General features: G+C 35.8%; 1 protein-coding gene across 1 annotated transcript; it reads right to left on the bottom strand.

Moving 5' to 3' along the window:
- Positions 1-1,472: 1,472 nt before the first annotated feature.
- Positions 1,473-20,789, bottom strand: LOC129256679 (small nuclear ribonucleoprotein F-like). The gene is made up of 4 exons (XM_064097741.1): positions 20,627-20,789; positions 13,324-13,388; positions 5,003-5,086; positions 1,473-3,158 (listed from the first exon to the last, which is right to left on the bottom strand). The coding sequence occupies exons 1-4, from the start codon at positions 20,747-20,749 to the stop codon at positions 3,092-3,094; spliced, it is 339 nt and encodes a 112-aa protein (XP_063953811.1). The 5' UTR covers positions 20,750-20,789; the 3' UTR covers positions 1,473-3,091.
- Between the last annotated feature and the right edge of the window lie 1,757 nt (positions 20,790-22,546).

Genomic DNA, 22,546 nt, shown 5'->3' with positions numbered 1-22,546 from the left:
ACGGGTTTTTTTAATTTGGTAATTGTCATGATAATAGGATCAGCATCAGTGTGTTTATATATTTGGCATGTCTAACATACCTTGAAAGCATATTACTTTCTATAGCGATGTGGGTGTGGGAGGATGTGTGTGTGTGTGTTTTCTTCTCGAGTACAATTAACAGTTGCAGCAAAAGAAGTTTATCAAATAATTCTATCATTGAAGCTTAATATCGTCTGCCATTGATATTAGCTTTTGAAAGATCTCGTAACAAACATGTACAAAGCAAATGGCAGAAAATGCAAAAAGTACATTTATAAAAATTCAAAGAACAATAAAATACATAAAAACAATTGACTGTATCATTATATTTAAGGGCCAAAAATTTATTCACAATGATACAAATGCTATTTGTACCAAAAATAATAAATGTTTTGGGTGGAATTATCAAATTATAGCATAATATTGCAAAATATGCATAAGTTTGCATAATTAATTAGCCGCAAACAGAAAAACAAATTTCCCGAATGGTACACGTAATGTATGCATGATTTTGCAGTATCCATATCTGTGAAAGCGAATATTGTTTAAGAAAATTGTAGAAATAAGATCATGAATGGTCAATTTGGCAGCCATTTTGTTTTATGCAAATTAGGTGGTGAAAACATGAGAAATCGGCTTGGGGACCGGTCTTATCAGATTCAGCACATTCAAATTGTGTGAATTAGACCAGTTTCCAACTTTTACCCCAAAATGCTTCTAGAACTCAAATTTGCCCCATATGGGTCTTGTCTAATAGGCAATAATCAAAATAGATGTTCAATTATGAACTTTGACTTTTTAAAGGGATGCTAAGGGCTGATGATATTTATATCTCAATAACTATATTAAAATTCACAAAGCAAAATGCTGAAAATTTCATCAAAATTGGATAACAAATTAAAAAGTTATTGAATTTTAAAGATATGCATTATTCCGGTGAAACAGTTCTAGGCATGTCTTCATGAATATTCATTAGAGGGGCTGATGATGTCACATCCCCACTTTCTTTTTTCTTATGTTATTACATGAAATCTTAATCGTTTCATTTTTTCATAAATGTGTAAATGATGTGTCTCCATCATGATGAAATAATTTGCAGCAAGAAATAACTAATCCACTTTATCAATTGTCAATTCAATTGTTTTAGTTCTTGGTAGGAAAGAAATGAATAAATCTAATTTCATATAATAAATTACAAAAGAGCAAGTGGGGATATGACATCCTCAGAACACCTACCAATGAATATTCATTAAGACATGCCTAGAACTTTTTCACCGGAATAATGCAAATCTTTAAAATTCAATAACTTTATTTGTTATCCGATTGTGATTAAATTTTCAGCATTTTGCTTTATTCATTGAGACATAAATATCTTCACCCCAGAGCATCCCTTAAGGTTGTTCATTGTTTAGTAGGTGAATATCAATCATAACTCAAATTTGATACATCAATTCTTTATAAAAATGGTTTATTTAAAACCTCCTCTTGGTCGGAAAAATTTTACAAAATGACTAGACACGACTACAAAAAACAATCAACATTTACTTAATCAATCCCTAAAAATAACAGAATTTCCTTTTATAATGAAGAAAACAGTCGAGATTGCCATGCAGCAGTGCATAACACATTCAACATACAAAATAACACCTCAACATGACTTATTCAAAGGCCTGTACATCACTTTTCACTGTTTGCCTCCAATGCTCCAATATTCAGTTATGCCACTTGGAATTGACGAAGAGGGTAAAAAATTATCATCAATTAGAATGGTCCCTTTGCAGAATTTTGGAAGCTCTTGTAAAAATGGTGGTGGTGGTGATATTTTTTTTACCTGATTACTAAGAAAGCATGAATGCTTGTAAGCAAGCAACCAGAGGACCAACGGCTTAAGGACTAATGCTTTTTTTAAATACCAAAGGGCACTAGCGTACTTAGTGGGAATCTAAACCCAGGTCACCAGAATCCGAAACCCCTGCTCTACCGCCTGAGCTATTGCTCCTTCTCGAAGCACACATTTTGAGGACTTTTGGGGAGTTTTAGGAGCGATTTGGGTTGTCATGAGGGCAAAATCACCAGTCACCCTCATGTATTTCCAACTCAATAATATACAATATTTCCCAGAAAAGTTAAATCAAATATTCTGCAGAAGAACTAAAAGTACATGTACTATCTATATTCTATCCTCCCTTTAAAATTAGTTGTAATCTTTTGTATAAATCAAATGCAACCATAATTGAGTAAAAATATCTTTGCAATAGACAAGACAATATGAAGAAGTCCCGGGTGATCTTATAATCAGTGAAACTGAAAAAAAATGGACTCCTATTCATCTTCAGTTTACATGAATAATATTCGTCCCATGTCCAAACACATGGAAATACATGATCAAACAAAAAGATATTGGAAAATTGACACTTCGTCTATATCCACTTTGTGTACTGTGTTTTTAGTCTCATCACAACTAGTTTAAAAATTGTTCATTAGTTTAACTATTAAACATTTGTTCTAATCAATTATCATTTTGTCTTGTTTCCAGACAGGCTGTATTCATTTTGTCTAATATCAACTTGGTCTAACACCACTTAGTCTATACCATTAGATGAACTGTTAATAAACTAAAATTTATTTGACCAAATGATATTTGCCAAAATTGATAGTAGACCAAGAGGATTTTGCCATGATGGTGTTGGACAGTCTGAGCATTAGACCATTGTGGATACAAGCCAAATATTACTATTTAAGATAATAAATAACATCAAACATTTCAAACTTGTACGTCTGAGTATGTCGAGACAAAAGGAGAAAATATGTTGAAGGAAAATCACAATTGTGGCACAATACCACGAAAAATAGGCATACTTCCCAGTGTTTTCACCATTTTGACCATGAACTGGTTCTGCATGGAACATCTCATATGACTACCAACCAGGAAAAGGCACCATCTATTAGTTTCTTTTGTAGAACATTCCATGAACTTTCCAGGATGTAAACCAGTTATTGGATGATTATTACAAATATACACAAAATATACATAGTTATTGTCCATTGAAGGTTCATCATTGTACTGCTGTTATTCCCTCATTTCTCCATCCTCTTCTTCTTCTTCCACACCTCGGATGTACATTACATTGTTACACCTACAAAAAAAATTGAAAGATACAAACTTGATAATCAATTGCTCTCATTATTGACAACTCAATATTCCTTCATAGCATTCGCTACAAACCATCATTTCAGAGAAAAAATTACTATGACATACATGTATGCATTCTCTTTAAGGTATAATCTTGGGAGAGGGGAAACCCTCTCCTCACTGTCCATAAATATATAATGACCACAAATCCTGTTCATTTAAAAACAAAATTGTACTTGAACTCAGTAATGGCAAATACATATATACCTTGCATGAGAAATAAATGAGTGATGGATACTTGGAAATGGTAGGTTGTCTCAGAACAGCCCAGACGTATATCTTGCATGGTGAATAAACCACACAACTATAGTAATACATAATTTATGATACAGAATCTATCTACATCCAATCCATGTAGTGGTCTCAGAAGAGTCTTTTGGTGGAAAATTTTAACTGCTTTAAATGTACATTTGATATCTCTTTCACATGAGAGGAAAAAAGAATTGTCAATGTCACAAATCTAGATGAATTCTTCACTGCATGAAGTTGAAATTCATGCTCTACCTTCCAGGTAAAAAAATTACAAACCTATAACTTCTGAACCTTTTAAATAATGACCTCTGTAACTTTTGACCTTGTGACCCAAAAATCTAATTGATCCATCCTCACTTTATATATATGCATGTACAGTATGAGCCAAATTTGATGCCTCAAAATGTAGTTAGAAAAAATATTCTGGGTATACAGTGCATATCAAAAAAAAGTTTACACTTTGAAAAAGCCCTTAGAATAAAAAAATATACAACATGTGGGTGTAATTTTTTCACATACATGTATAATTTTGGGTTTGGGTCTCATCTATCCAATGAAAGTAAAAGTTTTGACAGAATGTTACACTTGAGTGAGCACTGTCCATTTTTGTAAAGCTTGCAGAAATCTGTTTGCGCAGAAATGCTCGTTTTTCACGCTGTGTCAAGGGGAAAGGGCGGAATCAAACTTACCCTGCAAAACATTTCTTATACATTTCCCTTGCACTTTTGGTCAGTTGAAATAAAACGGATACATTCAATCATTTTGTAACAATTTTGCCACCCAAATTGAAATTTCAACATTTAGTAAGCACAACCTTTACCCTTTTTGTCCCAGCTGGATCTGAGGACATAACTGAATCTGAACAAACGCTTATATCAGACATCTCCAGCATTTTTTTATCATTTAAAGTAGGTTTACATTTCATTTTTTATTAATACTTGGTTTCCACACTTTTACCAAGCTTCACAATGATTAACAAAATGAAAGTTGAGCCGAAGCCATTTCATGTAAATCACAGCTCAGTGTAAAGCAAATATCGTCACGATGGCCTCGGTGTGTTGGGGAGTGGGGTGGGGCGCAATGCACTCTTCGAAGTGTTTCTGGCAAGGAAATAAGTTTAAAAAGGTAAAAGATATATTCAAATCAATTTTACTAACTAAATTCAACGTGTTCTTCATGATTAAGGTTTACTTTTATTCGCATAACTATTTCAAAGTTCTGGGCAAATCATTTAAGCGGAAATATATTTTGACAGTTATATCGTCATTTGATTAATTGGACCTGTACCAATGTTAAAATGTGAAAATATGTTCAGGATATTACAAATGTATAATTTTTCGGGATTTTTTCTGAGTGTAAACTTGAGCATTACGGCTACCTACTAGTAATTATGACCTTTTGCCCTCATGACCCCATATCTTTATCACATCAACTTCCCTCAAATATGTCTACATGAACTAAGTTTACTTTGAAGTTGATCCCTCAACCAGTTCTTCACTTTTTGCGAGAACAAGAAATTTCAATATTTATAATGACCTCTGTGACTCTTTACAAGGTTTGGCCCAAGTCAAACCAGGCGGCCCACCAGAGGACAACCATGCAATTTCTTCCAGACCAGTACTAAAATAAGGAAAAAAATTAAAGTGTCATGACAGACTGAGAATATCAACCACTTTCAAGCCTTTATTTCCTTACCTTATGTCTTAGATCTCCATACTACAGTGCGTATAAAAAAGGGACAGTTTTGAAAAGTCTATAAACAATTTTTTTCAAATCATTATAATATATCTATATTTTGATGCTAATAGATGCTCTGAGATCTTATCTTTGAAATGCCATTTTAAAAAATAAATTCAGGTCATGCTTGAGCGAACACGGGACGTTTTTGTCGAGGGTTCAAAAAGAGGCTTGCGCCAAAATGGTAGAAATGAGAAATTTGATGATTAGATTTTTGGCTTATCAGCAGACTTCCTCTTAATCTTTTCATTATTTTTGCCATAATCAGGGCTCGACACTAGCGCCGGTCCGACGGTCTCAGACCGGTAAAAATCACTGTCGGGCCGGTAGATTTTCAGAAATAGCAAGATTTACTGGTCCGACAAGACCAGTAAGAAAATATCATTGTCGGGCCGGTAATTTTTCCAAAAATAGCAAGATTTATGGGTCCGACATAAACAGTAATAAAAACCATTGTTGGGCCAGTAACTTTTCCAGAAATGGTCAAATTCACTAGTCCAACATAAACATAAAAAATATTCCATGACTCAAATTGCAAACCATTTTCCTCCCGTTAAATTTGGTCATTCACACACAGAATACACACAGAATGAATCGCATGCTATTTTTACTAGGGTAACATACAGTGTACATATGGCTAGCCAGCCACACAGCCCACATGGTGAATTTTCTACTGGCTGCACGAACGAAGCTTGGCGAAGCTTGGCAAACCTCTGGCAGAAATCTCTCACAGAACGGTCAAAATTCACATTTCACACTAATGAAAAGCTCTTATAATGTCCATATTTCCAAAAAATTGGGGTAACTGTCATTTGTAAGCAGTAAAAGGAGAAATTTTCACTTCTGTTTTAGTTCAAAGAGATCGGGTTTCGAGTGATATCGTCTGAATACATGATAGCCCCACATATGCATTTGTGTGTGTGTTGATACACTTGGTTTCTTTCGTAGCTATATCTTAATTGAGCCAAAAAGAAACTGATAATTTATTTATGATAGTTTTAGCTTTCTTCCTCTGTTTTCTTTCTATCTTTCTTTCCTTCTTTCTTTTCAATCTTTCTTTGTTTCTTCCCTCTCTTCTTTAATTTTTTTTGTTACTGTCTTTCTTTTTTAATTATTCTTTGTCTTTCGTTCTTTCATTCTTTCTGTCCTTTTAACATTTTTCTCTATTTCTTTTTCTCTTTCTTTTTTTATTTCTTTCTTTCTTTTATTCTTGAGTCCATCCATCCTATATTTATCTCTTCTTTCTTTCTTCCTTTCCTTCTTTTTACCCTTTCTTTCCTTCATTCTTTGTTTCTTTCTTCATTCCATCCATCCTTTCTTTACCATTTCTTGTTTTTTATTTCTTCCTTCTTTCAGCCCTTTCTCTCTTTCTTTCATTCATTCCTTCCTTTCTGTTCTTTCTTTTTTCCCTTCATTCCATCTATCCTTTTACTTTTTTTTTTTTTTACTGCTTGCTTCCTTTCCTTTCTTCTTTCGTTCTTTTTTTCCCTCATTCCTTCCTTTCTTTGTCTTTCGGTCTTTCTTTTTTTTCTTACTTTCATCTATTTTACATTTTCTTTCTTTTTTCTATTGCTTGCTTGCTTCCTTCCTTCTTTCCTTCTATCTATCATTTTACCTTTCTTTATTTCTTCCTTCTTTCAATACTTTCTTTCTTTTTTCCTTCTTTCCATCTCTCCTTTTACCCTTTCTTTCTTTTTTTATTGCTTCTTTCCTTCTTTCTGTCTTTTGTTCTTTCTTTCTATATTGCTTGCTTCATTTCTTTCCTTCTTTCTTTCTTTCCTTCATTCCTTTATTTCTTCTTTTTCTTTTGTTCTTTCTTTATTTTTGTTCTTTCTTTCCTTCCTTCCTTCCTTTCCCTCTTCAGTTCTTTCTTTTTTTCCTTCCTTCACATTTATCCTTTCTTTACCCTTTTTCTTCCTTTCTTTCTTTCTTTCTTTCTATCTTTTTTCCTTCTTTCCATCTTTCCTTATACCCTTTCTTATTTTATTGCTTCTTTCCTTTTTTCATTACTTTCTGTCTTTTGTTTTTTCTTTCTTTCCTTTTTTTCTTTTGTTCTTTCTTTCTTTCTTTCTTTCTTTTTTCCTTCCTTCACATCTATCCTTTCTTTACCTTTTATTTGTTCTTCCTTCCTTTCTTTTATTATTTCTTCCTTTGTTTCTTTTTGTCTTGCTTTCTTTTTGTCTTTCATTCCTTCATTTTTTTTTTTTGGGGGGGGGGGGGGGTAACAAGAAAGGACAGCAAAATAAACTCACGCCTTTTTTAAATGTTTTCTTTATTTTGGGGACCAGTAGATTTTAGGTTCGGACCAGTAAAAAATGGAAAAACTGGGTATCTACTGGTCCGACATGAATAGGTTGGACCAGTAGAAAAAAAGGGTTAGTGTGGAGCCCTGCCATAATGTTCGAATTATGCTGTCAAATTTCATTTACCTGAATCATTATGTTTTTCACTTTAACTTCTTTTACCTTGGAATTTCCTTCATAAGTGAGAAAAGAAGACTTTTTGTCAACCCAAGTAAGAAGATTTGCATTATTAATTGGGAGAATTCGTAATTATTCAAATCCTTTTATTATGTGAAACAAATTATGTCATAGTACCTAAAAAAGATATGAATCCTATTTTCAAGGGGTTATTGAATCCTTCACCTAGTTTAATTATGTGCTTGACAGGACAAACAGGAGAGGATTCATGTCTTTCAATGGCAATGGTATATTGAGTCAATTTTGAAGGAGCAAGATATGGCAGATCTGGTAAAATGTATTAAAAAGTTGTGAAGCGAGCAAGCAGAAAATTCAACTTTTTCATTAAAATATCAATTTTTTTTAATTCAGAAAATGATATCATATTTCACTTACTATGTTTTCTGTTATTTTCCTTTCCACCCATCAGTATGCCACTGTTGAAAGGCACCATAACCTTTGTAGCACATAATGAAAGGATTTTAAGAAAAAAACACGCTCTCCCATACTTCGGTTTAAAAAAATTGTTCTTGCCACAAGAAGGAATATTCAAAGCTAAAAGAGAACATATTGTAAGGAACAACAACAGAACAATCCAAGCAATTAAGTAGAGTTGGAAATTAATTTTAACCGCATAATTCGAAAATTATGGCAAAGATAATGAAAAGGTTAAGAGGAAGTCTGTTCATTAGCAAGAAGTCTGACTATCATATTCATCATTTTATGCCATTTTGGCGCAAGCCTCCTTTTTAACCCCAGACAAAAACATTCCGTTTTCGCTCAAGCATGAACAAAACTAAATTATTTTAATGGCATTTGAAGGATAAGACCTCAGAGCACCTATTGACACCAAAATATAGAGGTCATAATTCGAAACAAAAATTTTACAGACTTTTCAAATCTGTCCCGTTTTTTTATACGCACTGTAGTATCGAAACTTTCACATTATTCTTTGTTTAAAAATCTTAAGGAAAACAAGCAAATAGAGCTACATGTAGGAAAATAATAGTACTGAGCAAGATTTCTCAGCCTGAAACGTACATTATAACAACGCGCGCGACACTGGCACTGGTCCGATGCCCGACAGTCCCAGACCAGTAAAAATTGCTGTCGATTTACTGGTCTGACATGACCGGTAAAAATATATCAAACTAATATAAATGATATTTTATCCTCTTCAGTAAATAATAAAAATGGCTTTCCAAAATTGAGAAATTGGTTCTCATGAATTATGTTGTGTTTATGTGTGTACTGTTAATTGGTAAGGTTTTTTTTTTTTGGGGGGGGGCAATAAAAGACATCAAAATAAACAAGTATTTTTTAATGTTTTTCTTTACTTTGGGGGACCAGTAAAATTTAGGTTCGGAGCAGTAAAAACTGGAAAAACTGGGTATCTACTGGTCCGACAGTAACAGGTCGGACCAGTAGAAATAAAGGGTTAGTGTGGAGCCCTGGTTAAAATCACAGTTTTAAAAAGTAAAATGAGAATGGTGTCATAGTTACTCCATTGCAGAATTGTCACGATCGCAATCAACTTAATAATAATATATATGTGATTTGTAATGCGCCAAATCCACTTGGCAGAGTGCCCAAGGCGCAGTGAAAGAAGAAAGAAAGAACGAAAGAGAACAGGTACAAATATAATACATGTAGTAATAGATTCAGGAACAATTAAGAGTAATACCTTGGTCACACTTGTTCTACGGCGGTTGTACGGCGCGTCGAAAACAGCCGTTTCAACATTTTGTGTACCAACTACATATAGGTGGTTTGAATTAAAATTAATAAAACGGCTGTATTCGACTCGCCGTACGGCCACCATAGATCGAATGTGACCAAGGTATAAGAGGCATTGAATAGATGAGTATTTAGGTAACGTTTAAATGTATCAATGGACGTGCATTCATGGATTGTCAGGGGAAGATCATTCCATAGAACAGGGCCAGCGTGAGCAAAAGCCCGAACCCCCCATGTCTCGTAATAGATTGATATCACACCAATTCTGCAGTGGAGTAACCAGAAGTGCAAACAATGCAAATAGAACATACATGTAGGGGATGTATCCATACAATGGGGATTATATCGTTTCGGACCAATATAATTCAAGCAAAAAATTCAAGAATTCTGCGCGGTACTATTATTTTCAGTTCTACTTGGTTGATTCAGGTTTAAAAATATAGTATCATGTGAAAGTCTCAATGTATAGATCTACACTTAAGGAAATAAAGGCCTGAAAAGTAGTTGATATTCGTAAACTATGGTGACACTGAATTTCTTATCAATTTCTTTATTCAGGTTACAGTCACTCTTGGGTCAAATTTAAAGATAAAAAAAAGTGTCGCTAAGGCGAGCACACAATACGCCTGCCTGTAACATGGAAAATGGAGTTATTGGTCAAGCAAGAAAAGTGAAAGGTGACGACTTCACCTTTGACCTCAAAATCAATAGAATTGCTGGAATTTATGCTAGTATCACACCAAATTATATGAGCCTAGGTTAAGTTCAACTAAAGTTATCGCATTAACAACGACTTCAGAAGGGTAAAATTAAAACGTCAGTATGACCTTGACCTTTAAACTTTTGACCTCCATGCTAGTATCACAGTCATACACACCAAATTATGTGAGCCTACATGTAGGTTAAGTAAAACTGAAGTTATCACGTTTACAAGGACTTCAGAAGGGTAAGATGAAAACATGTCACTGTGACCTTCACCTTTGAACTTTTGACTTCAAAATCAATAGGCTTCCTGGGATCCATGCTAGTGTCATACACACCAAATATGAGCCTAGGTTAAGTTAAACTGAAGTTGTTGCGTTTACAAGGACTGCAGAAGGGTAAGATAAAAAAAACATGTCAGTGTGACCTTGACCATTTGACCTCAAAATCGATAGGCTTCCTGGGTTCCAAACTAGTATCATATACACCAAACTATATAAGCCCATACCTGCCAACCTTTGATAATAAAAAATCAGTATCAATACTACGAGGGCACCGAGTGGGTGTCCGACCCGTTTTAACGGTAGGGGCTCTTTGCATTTTCAGCATGTAAGAGTAGCGCATTTCCCTACACTTTTTAAAGCAAATATACCCTCACAATCTACCTTTATGTAATTTAATATCATTTGTCAATTAAAAGAAGGTCTTAAAATATCACTTTTGTGACAAAAAAACACCAAGTTTCATGCAGGTGTGATTTGTTTTCATTTAATTCTATGAATTTTTCTTGTTCACCAGAGCTCTCAAAAACTTTAATTTTGAATATATTTTTGAGAGCCCTCTATTGGTGGAAAGTGAGATTGATGCAGATCTTCATCTCCACAGATTCTCTTTTTAATTAGAAAAAATTAATTTCAATAATTCAATTGAGTTATGGGCCAAGGCATAGGCCTATTTTCATGATGAATTTATATCTAAGTTGGGCCTAACTTACTGTATGAAAAACTGACATGCCAAAAAATCAAACATTTATCCAGCCTATATCAAGAGAAAATAAGCCAAACATTGACAATCATATTCATGTTATTTCACCGCACAGGGGTTACTGACTGAGGACAAAACCTAAATTGGATAAGTGCTTGTTGGTATAAGAGAGCAGATTTTCAGCCATGACAAAAATGGAGCCGAAACTAAACGGCTGCATGCGCCCGACCCGCACTTGCGGTGCGGCGGTGAGCTAAGACGGGGAGGCTGAGGCGCAGCAACTCGGCGGGCGCCGGGAGCTTTGGCAAGCGAAGCAAGTAGATTTGGCGTTCGGCTCCGAAGGCTCAACTTGAGATCGAAATTTGATAATCTCCTTTCTTCCTCAAAAATTTGACAACTATTCAAAAAATAAAGTACAGATCAGTGTTAAAATTGCGTTGGGATAGATCTAACTAGTTAGAGTAGCGTCGGTGCACGGCTGGCCGGGCGGCGCGGGGTATGGTGTGCAGCTGTTCGGCAGCTGCATGCAGCATGCAGGCAGCGCGCGCAGAAGCTCAGCAATATACCACTGAAATCACCAAACACACTAGACATACACTGCACATTCACTAACTCACTCCCACACTACAAAATCTTCCGGCGACATGGGCAAAACCTCAAATAAAAGGTGAAATTTTCTTACCTAAATCACCATATTTTGCGTCAAAAATATCACCACCGGTAATTCTTAACATCGTACAGTAGTTAGGAAACAAGGGGTCTAAAAAAGTGTATTTTCACGGTTTTTCCGATGTTCGTGGATTGTGAAAACATGTCCTCACTAAAAACTGGCACCTTCGCGAGCCGATGTCAGCCGCCATTTTTTTCCGGAAGTCAACGCTAAGTGCGGCCGTAGCGTGTACGCTCGTTATTTTCACATGCATTTGCAATGGAACTGCGCACTTAGCAATGTTTGCGCGCCGTTTAAAGTCGCTCTCTGTGCAAAACCAGCGCATTTGCGTAGCCGTGCACTCCAGTCGTTTATGCGTTAGTCGCATCTTGATATGAGCAGTGCATGCGTTAGTCGCATCATACAGCCGTTTCAATAATTTCAACACTATATTGATTAACCCAAAAATCAGAATTTCGGTTATAAAATTCGGAATTCGGAATGGAGGTATAAAAATCGGTATAATTCCGCCAAAATCGGAATGGTTGGCAGGTATGTAAGCCTACGTTAAGTTAAACTGAAGTTATCGTCTTTACAAGGACTTCAGAAGGGTAAGATGAAAGCATTGTGACATTGGCCTTTTAACCTCAAAATCGATAGGCTTCCTGGGATCCATGCTAGTACATCATACACACCAAATTACATGAGCCTAGGTAAAGTTTAACTAAAGTTATCGCGTTTACAAGGACTTCAGAAAGGCAATATGAAAACATATCGCTGTGACCTTGACCTTTGACCTCAAAATCAATAGGCTTCCTGGAATCCATGCTAGTATCATACACACCAAATTTCATGTATATGAGCCTTGGTTAAGTTGAACTGAAGTACTCGCGTTTACAAGGACTGCAGAAGGGCAGTTTACAAGGACTGCAGAAGGGCAAGATGAAAACATGTCGCTGTGACCTTGACCTTGGACCTTTTGACCTCAAAATCAATAGGCTAACTGAAGTTCTCGCATGTACAAGGACTGCAAAAGGGCAAGATGAAAACATGTCGCTGTGACCTTGACCTTTTGACCTCAAAATCATTAGGCTTCCTGGGATCCATGCTAGTACCATAAACCCAAAATTATATGAGCCTAGTTTAAGTTAAACTGAAGTTATTGCATTTACAAGGACTGCAGAAGGGCAAGATGAAAACATGTCCCTTTGACCTTTTGACCTCAAAATCAATAGGCTTCATGGAATCCATGCTAGTATCATTCACACCAAATTAGATGAGCCTAGGTTAAGTCAAACTGATGTTATCGCGTTTACAAAGACTGCAGAAGGGCAAGATGAAAATATGTCACTGTGACCTTGACCTTTGGACCTCAAAATCGATAGGCTTCCTGCCTGGGATCCATGCTAGTATCATACACAACAAATTATATGAGCCGAGGTTAAGTCAAACTGAAATTGCTGCGTTTACAAGGAAAAGTTAACGGACAGACGGACGGACACCGAGCGTGATACCATAATACGATAAAACTTGTCTAATGTCCCTCATGACAGGATCACTGATATAGAGGCAGCCATACTTCATCTCACCTGATTAGTACTTCGCCAAGATTTCCTGTAAATGTTCCATCAATGTATTCCTCTGTACTTGCAAGCTGCAAAATAAGTCAGATGTCATTCTGTTATAAGTTATAAAAATTCATGTCATGTACAATTTCTTGAAAAAAAAACATCACACCATACAATGCATGAAAAAATGAAAATCATACATGAGAAAATCTCAGAAAATCTCTCCTGATTATGTTTCAAAACATTGAATTTTCTTTTCTTTTGTTTTTTCGTGTTGAGAGATGCTGATTTTAAAGGAAAATGAAACCCAAAATCGAATACCACATAATGTTGATAAATAATGGACAATCAAAATTAATACTACCCCAATCCGATTTCCGGGATAGAGTACCACCTCTTCAAAGTAGGGCTTTCTCAAATTCAAAGTCTCTGGATGGAGATCGCTGTTTTCGCAGGGGTTTAGTTCAATGTGACGTCAGCAATGATCTACATGCATATCTTTACGTAGATACATGTAAGATATCTATGTTTGCCCATTATAAATTCTCTATTACCAGTAATTAATCAAATATACACATAAACTGGGGAAATAAAATATTATTCAAAATTTGATTAATGTTACATGTAAGCCTATATAATAGTTTCAAAATATAATTTGATGAGTTGAGATAATAAATCAGGGTTCCCAGCTTTTCAAGAAAACAAACTTCCCTGATATTTCCCTGAAGAAGTTAAAAAAATTCCCTGATGATTATTAAAACCCGGTCCCATTCTCAGTTTTGCATGTTTTCTAAGTTGTTGCAGTGAATTACATGTGTTTTCAGTATAAAAACGATAATGTAAAACTAATTAGTACTTATTACACAGGCATGTAATGGCCTCCCATCTCCCCATACAGCCATGAGCCATCCACCATAACCACCGTAACCAGTCATTCAATGGATGTTGTTTTGATATGTAACAAGATGTAACAGAGTTTGACTGACTACCGTGCATTCGACTTTTGGGCTGATCAAAATTCCCTGATTTTTCCCTCATTGAGAATTTTCCCCTAATTTGAGGTATTTTTTAACAAATTCCCTGATTTTTCCCTCACTGGAAAAAAGTAAAATAATTTTCCCTGATGGGCTGAGAACTCTGTAAATGTTATACCCATTAACAAATTCTAAATTGGCAAATTAGCTAAAGAGAAAAACTTCATGTTGTTATGGAAAATTTGATGCTTCTTTCTTTAGTTTGACCGGAATAACTTATAGTGAGATACTTTTCTTCTTTTTTTGAAAAAAAAAATCATTTTTTGACGATAGAATTTGATAGATGACACCGACACAGCCCATGTAAAAGTTTATACTCTTTGAAACTCATTTTAAATACATCAAATTCATTGAATTGTGTTAACACGTAATTTTATCTTAACAATATGTATGCTCTTGTTAAGCAATTTTCTGTGTTTTCATTGTGAGGCTTTGTGGGACTTGTTGAATGTCTCATTCTGGATGTGTACCCAGCATATACAGATTTTCTAAGCATTTGTACGACATGAGACCCAGGTTAGACAATAACGTCATCCCCAAATCTTCCAAAAAGACCCACAGCTTCTGGGTTTGTATCAATCTGAGAGGCGTTTATAAAACCATTTTTAAATTGATTGTCATTGATCTTAATGGTCGCTAACATATAGCATTGCCCTCTTCATACTTGTATAATTCATCGTATTTTGTGATTTGAATAATAATAATATAATAATAATAACGCAGTTCTTGTATAGCGCATATCACATTATGTCATAACATCCCTATGCGCTTCCAAAGGCCTTGGATATTATTACCCTGGCTTTAGCCCTGCAGCCTTTTGCAGCGCGGTGGCATTTCAAGGAATAAATTCCTGCCAGGTACCCTTTCACCTCACCTGGGTTGAATGCAGCACAATGTGGATGAATTTCTTGCTGAAGGAAATTACACCATGGCTGGGATTTGAACCCATAACCCTCTGTTTCAAAGTCAGAAGACTTATCCACTGGGCCACAAAGCCCCCCACATTAAAAGTCAACTTCAATACTTTTTACCTTGAATTACATTGATATTAGGCATAAAGTATATAGGGACAGTGATTTTCCCTTTCAAAAAATTGCCGATTCCGTTTCAGAAAATCTCAAATTCCGTTTCAGCATGTCAGAAAACGGAAATTCCGTTTCCCCATAGACTTTGTACACACGGAAAAGTGACAATTCCGTTTACACATTGAATAGCAAAATCACAACACGTACACTCGCACTGGTCAAAACTTGTATCTGCTACTGTACCAACAACACAATAGAATCCGTTCCAATCGAATTTATGCGGGTGCATAAAATATTTTTACAAACCCATTTAGCATGCATACATCCTCACCTTTCACATTATTAGCATTATTTCACGGTGAAATGATATTTCATCGATAATTTTGGGGTTTTTTGGACATCGTTATCATCAGTCAACGACTTTTGCCAATCCGCCATCTTGGATTTTAAGACCCCGATATCGTGCTGTTACATCTTCAAACGTAGAGGGCAGCAACACACGACCGTGTAGTTGAACGATATGTGTGCATGTGAAGCCCAACCTTGAGCCCAACCCGGCCGGCCGGGTACGGTGCGGGGTACAATCGAGTGTGCTGATGTCGATGTAACGATGTGTGAATTGTCATGATAGTAGCGAAGTGAGATCGTGTTTTCTGGGGTTTTGTGGCCATTCAATATTCTCATTTTGTTGTGATTTTGGAGTAATTTCTGTTGCTATTCTGTGTATTTTGAGGGAAAATACGTTTTCCGTGATTTTACGTTTGATATGCCACTTTCCGTTTCAAAAGGCCCTTTCCGTGAATTCCCTCCGTTTTCCGCGATCGCGGAAAATCACTGTCCCTAAGTATACAGGACTTTATATCTGCCCCTCAACATCCACTCTCAACTTGTCCTCAGCCAATGTCAACAATTATAGCGGTATGCATGTAAGTTTGGATGCCTTATGAGAATTCTGTGTCTAGGTCAAAATGGTTAACTCTGGTTTTCGAGGCCTTCTCTAGGTTAGATTTGTATTAAATCAAATATCACATATTTCTTTAATTAATAGTAATAATACATGGGATTTGTATAGCGCACTTTCCATCTTGATTAGATGCTCAAGGCACTTCAGAGCAGAACAACAACAAAAGCTACTTGCATAAAATACATGTCTGAATAATAAGTCAATGTCTATCAAAAAGCACTCTGAAACAGGTACATGTTTTCACGTTGCCCTTGAAAGTGGTCACTGAAGTCTAAGTTTTCAAACTCTGTGGGAAAATTCCACAGGTTAGGCCCTGCATGAACAAAGGCCCGTTCCCCGCATGATTTCTTAGCAACTGGAATTTGGAAGAGATTAAGAGATAATGAGGATCGTAAGGTTCTTGAAGGTTGGTAATTATGCATCAAAGACTAACTGGGGGAAGTTACATGGACTATTAAAAAAAAAATCAAAAGAAGGGTCTTAAAGACTATGCGTTCCTTCAGGGGCAACCAAATAATGAACACTGTGCTAGAAGAGTCGGTTACACTTTGACTTCGTAATTCTGAAGGTTCGTAATTCCGAAACACGTAAATTGCCTATACCTCGATGTTCGTTAATCCGAAAACGAAAAAGGGTTCGTTAATCCGAACATTTGTGGCGTAATTTTGAAGGTTCGTTAATCCGAAAAGGAAATGAGAGTCGTAATTCCGAAGGTTCGTTAGTCCGAAAACAAAATAAAGCTCGTAATTCCAAAGGTTCGTTAGTCCGAAAACGAAATGAACAACGAACCTCATTTCGTTTTCGGATTGTCGAACCTTCGGAACATCGAACCTCATTTCGCTTTCGGATTAACGATCCTTCGGAATATCCGAACCTTCGGAATTACGAATGTATACGGAAGAGTCCATGGATATACCACACAGAGGTCCACAAGACCGAGTGCGGTGTATCCTTTTGGCGAGTCGAGCACAGAGTTCATTATTTAGGTCCTCTCTGCACAAGAATGTGTGTATTGTTTGTTTTATATGACCCCCCCCCCCTCACCCATATTACTGAGTTGCCCCGAATGCTATATTTGATCTAATTTCTAGAAAATTCTTGATAATTCCAGAACTCGCACTATCCTGCACTTTGACGTCAGAGTGCAGGATAGTGCATTTTGGATGCAATAGTGCGATTCGCTGAATATCATGTGATCCGTTTTGGACCAATCAGATTACAGAACATTCTTGGGCGTTGAATAACACCAGAAGGGACTCCATAGATTTAAGTATAAAATAAAAACTTTTTTTTTTATTAGTGATTGTGCACAATAAGAATTTCACACAAAATGTTTTTTTAAATCCATTTTGAAAGCTTCGGTCTCGTCTTTGATTGAATTGTTATCAATTTCAGATATTTATAAACATGAATATATTATTTTCTTCATAAAATGAGAGGACATTTGAAGCTAAACTTGTACAAAAGTGGTTGAATTACGGATTGCCATAATCGATTGTGATTTTAATCGGTCCAAATCGTTTTGTATTTAATAAAGACATAAATTCCCTCCTCCTATGCATCACAAATAGTTTGTCTTATTGGCAATGACCTTGAAAAAAGTAAGACAAATTAATTAATACTAAATCATCCAAGTACTCATTATGGACTACCGATACTGCAAATTATCAACATGATCAGGCATTCATTCTGTGAAAACATCAATTTGGAAATGTGTTGTAAATCTCACAGGTTTTGCCAATTTTTATGGCATTTACAGCTATTTTTAGATCAATGTCAAGGTCAAAAGATAAATATGTGACTTTATGTATTATTTGGAGCTTAAAAAAGAACCAGAAAGGAACAAGATTTGCAATTATCAGCTTAAAGTCACTGTTAGTATTGAAATAACACAAACTGTTACCAGGCTTTAAAAAAATAGGCTTTCTTGTGCTTTTCACTGGCCTCAAAGCCGTGACAGTTGTACAGCCCCGAATGCTATATTTCTTCTAAATTCTAGATACATGTAATTTTGATAATTCCAATTTCTAGAACTCGCACTATCCTGCACTCTGATGTGACCTGAAACACACACAAGATATTCAGGGATACATGGTTACTCTCATGTTCCAAGTTTCCATGAACTAGATCTATTAACTTTTTAAAGTTATGATGACAATTCCTAACATACCCCCAACATTATCAAAGTTTGTTCCATATATTTTCATAAGTTATGACATTTCAAAAACTTAACCTTGGTTAAGATTTCAATGTTGACGACACCGCCGTCCCTGTTGGAAAAGCGGCACCTAGTCTCACTCTGCTATGCAGGCGAGACAATAAGAGATGAAGGAATAAGGGTAGAAATAGAATTTTAAAGAACAGAAGAGATAACAAAATTCAAAGCATGTTCCCAATCGCGTTAAGTTGAAACAGGAAGTCGAATCAACCTATTCTCAGCTGCTTTTATATTGGTTAAATTCATATCCTAAATTTGAAATATTTTTCCATTGTCAATATTTTCTATTTCCGTAGTAGTATCAGCACCCCAGCCTGCTAGCGTTTGCTGACGGCCCGCTCATTTTGCCGAAGTCCTGCTGCTTCAATTTCTCTTGTCAAGTGCTCGCCTATATGTATGAATGATCTCATCATTTCAGATTTATATCGGATTAAAATTTTACTTTCTCAGCTCAGGATACGAATAATTTTTACAGTCATGAAGTACTGATTTGTTCATAGTGGCACACCAAATTTGAACTTATTTTTTAAAGTAGAGTGATTCGCTAATCAATGACTTTGTCACGGAAAGAAGCAAACATGACTAGATCTAGAGCTGGAATTGTACAGGACACTAGCCGCAGAGTTGTTTGCTGAGGCCCGCTATATGGACGAAGATCGCTTTTTTAATTAATTAAACTGTGAGACTGTTCATAATATCAAACAAATTTGGAACTAATTTTGGAAGAGGACTGATCAGGAGTTGGTTACTGAATTACTTTTGTCAATTTTTTTATATTGACTTTCAGACTTTATATATCTAGACATACATGTATGTCAACCAGGCCTAGGAATAACTACAGTCAGTAGAACTGTATCAATTTTTTTTTTTTGGTACAGTTTGCCAACTCCAAAAATACCTAGAAATTGTCATCAAAAGTATGCTTCAAATTGCACCATTTGACATACAAAATTAAAAAAGCGTCAGGCCAGACTGTGGGAGAGGAGACACCCCCCTCTCACACCCATCCGCCGCACGATCGCTCTGCTCCCTCGATTGTTGCAACAAAATATTTTCTTTTCTTTTTTCTACCCCACTCACATGCCTGTCTTTATTTTGTTTATCCAAGTTTACATACCGTAGACCATATGAAATTGAAACAATAATGTTGCTACGCTTGTTTTTTTTTTCAATTTTTGTGAAGTAAATCATTTTATGTTGGAAGCATAACCCCCCCTCCCCCCTCCCAATAAAAGAATGCCATGTTTCTTAGCAATAATGATAGTCGTATTATCATGTTTATGAATATATTTACAGTTGGAAGAAAAATTGAACTAAAGTAAAAAAAAAAAATAAAAAATAAAAATTGTCATGCTCTTCAGTATTTTATTGTGAAGTTTGTCATGTATCAAGTGTAAAAATTTCCACACCGCAAAATTTTCCACTTTTACAGTAGTCTATAACTATAAGCAACAATTTTCATAACCATTCTTTATAGAAACAAAATTCATTATAAATATATGACAGACCTTCGTTGTGACAAACTGGCTGAGGGTTCGCAAATGGCGATCCATTATTTTATAGTTTCGAACCAAAGTTCTGAAAAAAATTGCAGAACCAAACTCGAACATGCTGCCTGACTTAGCAGCACTATTTTCATGAGAGTCGTTCATTGAGAATGACGAGAAAAAACGCAGAGGAGAATAGAATACAAGCAGAATATTACACTTTACAAGGAGATTGCATTGGATTTGACATGAAATATATTAATTTTTTTTACTATTCTTCTTGACTAAATAATTGGCAAATTGAAATACAGAACTTTTTGTGTACATTGTTTGAGTATACATATCTGCTCAAATTTTTTTCTAAAAAAGTTATTCAAATGCATTAAAATGATAAATAATTGTATAAAATTGGGGAAGAACTTTGGGCTTTAAGAAGCATAAACAAGACATTAAATAAGTACTGTATGTAATAATATTTTTTCCTGTCTCATGTCAAGTTGAATGAGTCTAGCCTGGCTTCATGTTAATAATTGATCAATAGATATGTCTATGGCTATGACTGTCTATTTTAAAGTTAACATTAATATTTAACTTACCTGAACATTCATGTAACCATCAACAGATACTAAGTAGCCCTTGTACTCCATTCCCCATTTGAGACGAACCATCACAGGCTTTCCAGTGAGTCCATTTAAAAATGGCTTGGGATTCAGTGGCATTCCCTGTATACATATAGTAGTAAAAAAATTCAAATTTAAAGCTCAAGAATATTTGCCATTGCTTGGAGTGTAACACGCCTACATGTACTTTAGACCAAACCCAATATTTGCCCACCTATCATATGATCATAGCCAGTTAGCACATTTATTCACCATAAAGTATGGTAATCACAAGAAAATACTCTCAAAGCCCGAGTCATAAAGTCAAAAACTTTCCTCACAATCCTAATATCACCATTAGCATAGAATACCGGTACCATTTCCATGACCATGCAGAGATAAATCTACAGTGCATTTCTACGTTGACTGTCACATCATCAAGGAATTACATCAGTCACCTACAGTGTTAAACTTACTCCTGATGCCATGGCCGCCTAGACGATCGTGATGAATGTGCAGTTTGTCATTGAATTCTTGTCAATTTGGGGGTTACTTAGGGGTATTCCCCGACTCTTTCTTTAGAATTTATCATACATGTACATACCGACACACTAAGCTATCTGCACATTAATGAAGAAACAAATTTCAAGATGAATTTGCTTATTAATATTCAAACTATTGAGAGTTATTATTGGAAATTTCACTTCCAGAAACTGTATACATGTAGGCCTATCCACTAACTTTTATTCAGAAAATGACATTTCATCATTTACCAATTACGGCTAAATTATTGAATAGCAAATTATGATTTGGGGGGGGGTGATGACGTGAGAATTTATTGTCAACGTCATGTCAACGTTTAAATTGTCCCATGTGCGAGTCTTGTAACAGCGCGAGAACTAGTTAAGTGTTTTGCATAAAACAATATAGAGGTTTCGGCGCAGAAATCGAAAAATCTCTTAGGCTACTAAATCTATTGAAAATCAACGGGTCTCAGTGTGTAGTGAAATTCAGGTACCACATACTTTATGACTCCGGAGTCAGCATTCACGATATGGCCCAATTATTGCAGATGCCGAACAAACAAGTTTGCATGTTAAACTCCAAAAGCCTCCAAGACCAAATTCGGACCACTCTACCTCTGTGAAAACATTTCATAACCTTAATTCAGCTTGTGGATAGTTCCCTGTGTTTATATTCTTTGTACACTACATACAGCAATGCAAAATGAGAAGATAAACTATTTTGGAATTAAAAAATTCCTAAGTTAGCCATCATAAAATATAATGAATTATATGGTCGCTAGTGCTGTTGTCGATAGGCCTCATATCGACATTGATGTCGCCATACAAAGGAATTTCAAAATTCTGACATGTCGACATGCACGCACCCACATCGACATGTAAACATAAAATAAAAAGAGGTCTAGCCTTAAGTCACGAGTGTAAAGCTTAGCTGAAAAGTTAGAAGCATTTATCCACAGTAATTGGCGCGATTAAAAGGTTTATTCAGCTTAGCAGCGCATTAAATGAAAAAAGAATACCTGCGAGCTGCGTAGCAGCAGAAATAAGTCAGTGCGGGGCCGGCCTGCCCGATCAAGCCGCCCTCGATCCTGACTATCTCTCTAGATCTATATGTAGCGCTATAGCGAGAGTAGCGTAGCATTCACCGTACCCATCGCTATTCACCGTGCTTGATAATACGTTGCTCCTCAATCCATTACTTTTCACATAAACGTGAGCAGCAGCGTTTTTGTCAAAGTTGTGACCGCCGTAATTGAGAGCTTACTTCATATCACGAAGTCAAAGAAAACTTCCCTTTCTTTGTTTGGAGATCGTTGCACGGATCGCCGCGGAAGTGATACTGAAATTATCGGTCAATTTTCATTATTTTTTATTGTCAATTTGAGGTGCTTGC

This window comes from Lytechinus pictus, chromosome 3, assembly GCF_037042905.1.
Source record: "Lytechinus pictus isolate F3 Inbred chromosome 3, Lp3.0, whole genome shotgun sequence".
Taxonomy (NCBI): domain Eukaryota; kingdom Metazoa; phylum Echinodermata; class Echinoidea; order Temnopleuroida; family Toxopneustidae; genus Lytechinus; species Lytechinus pictus.
Note: the sequence above shows the minus strand (reverse complement) of the source record. Positions and strands in the feature narration are given on the sequence as shown.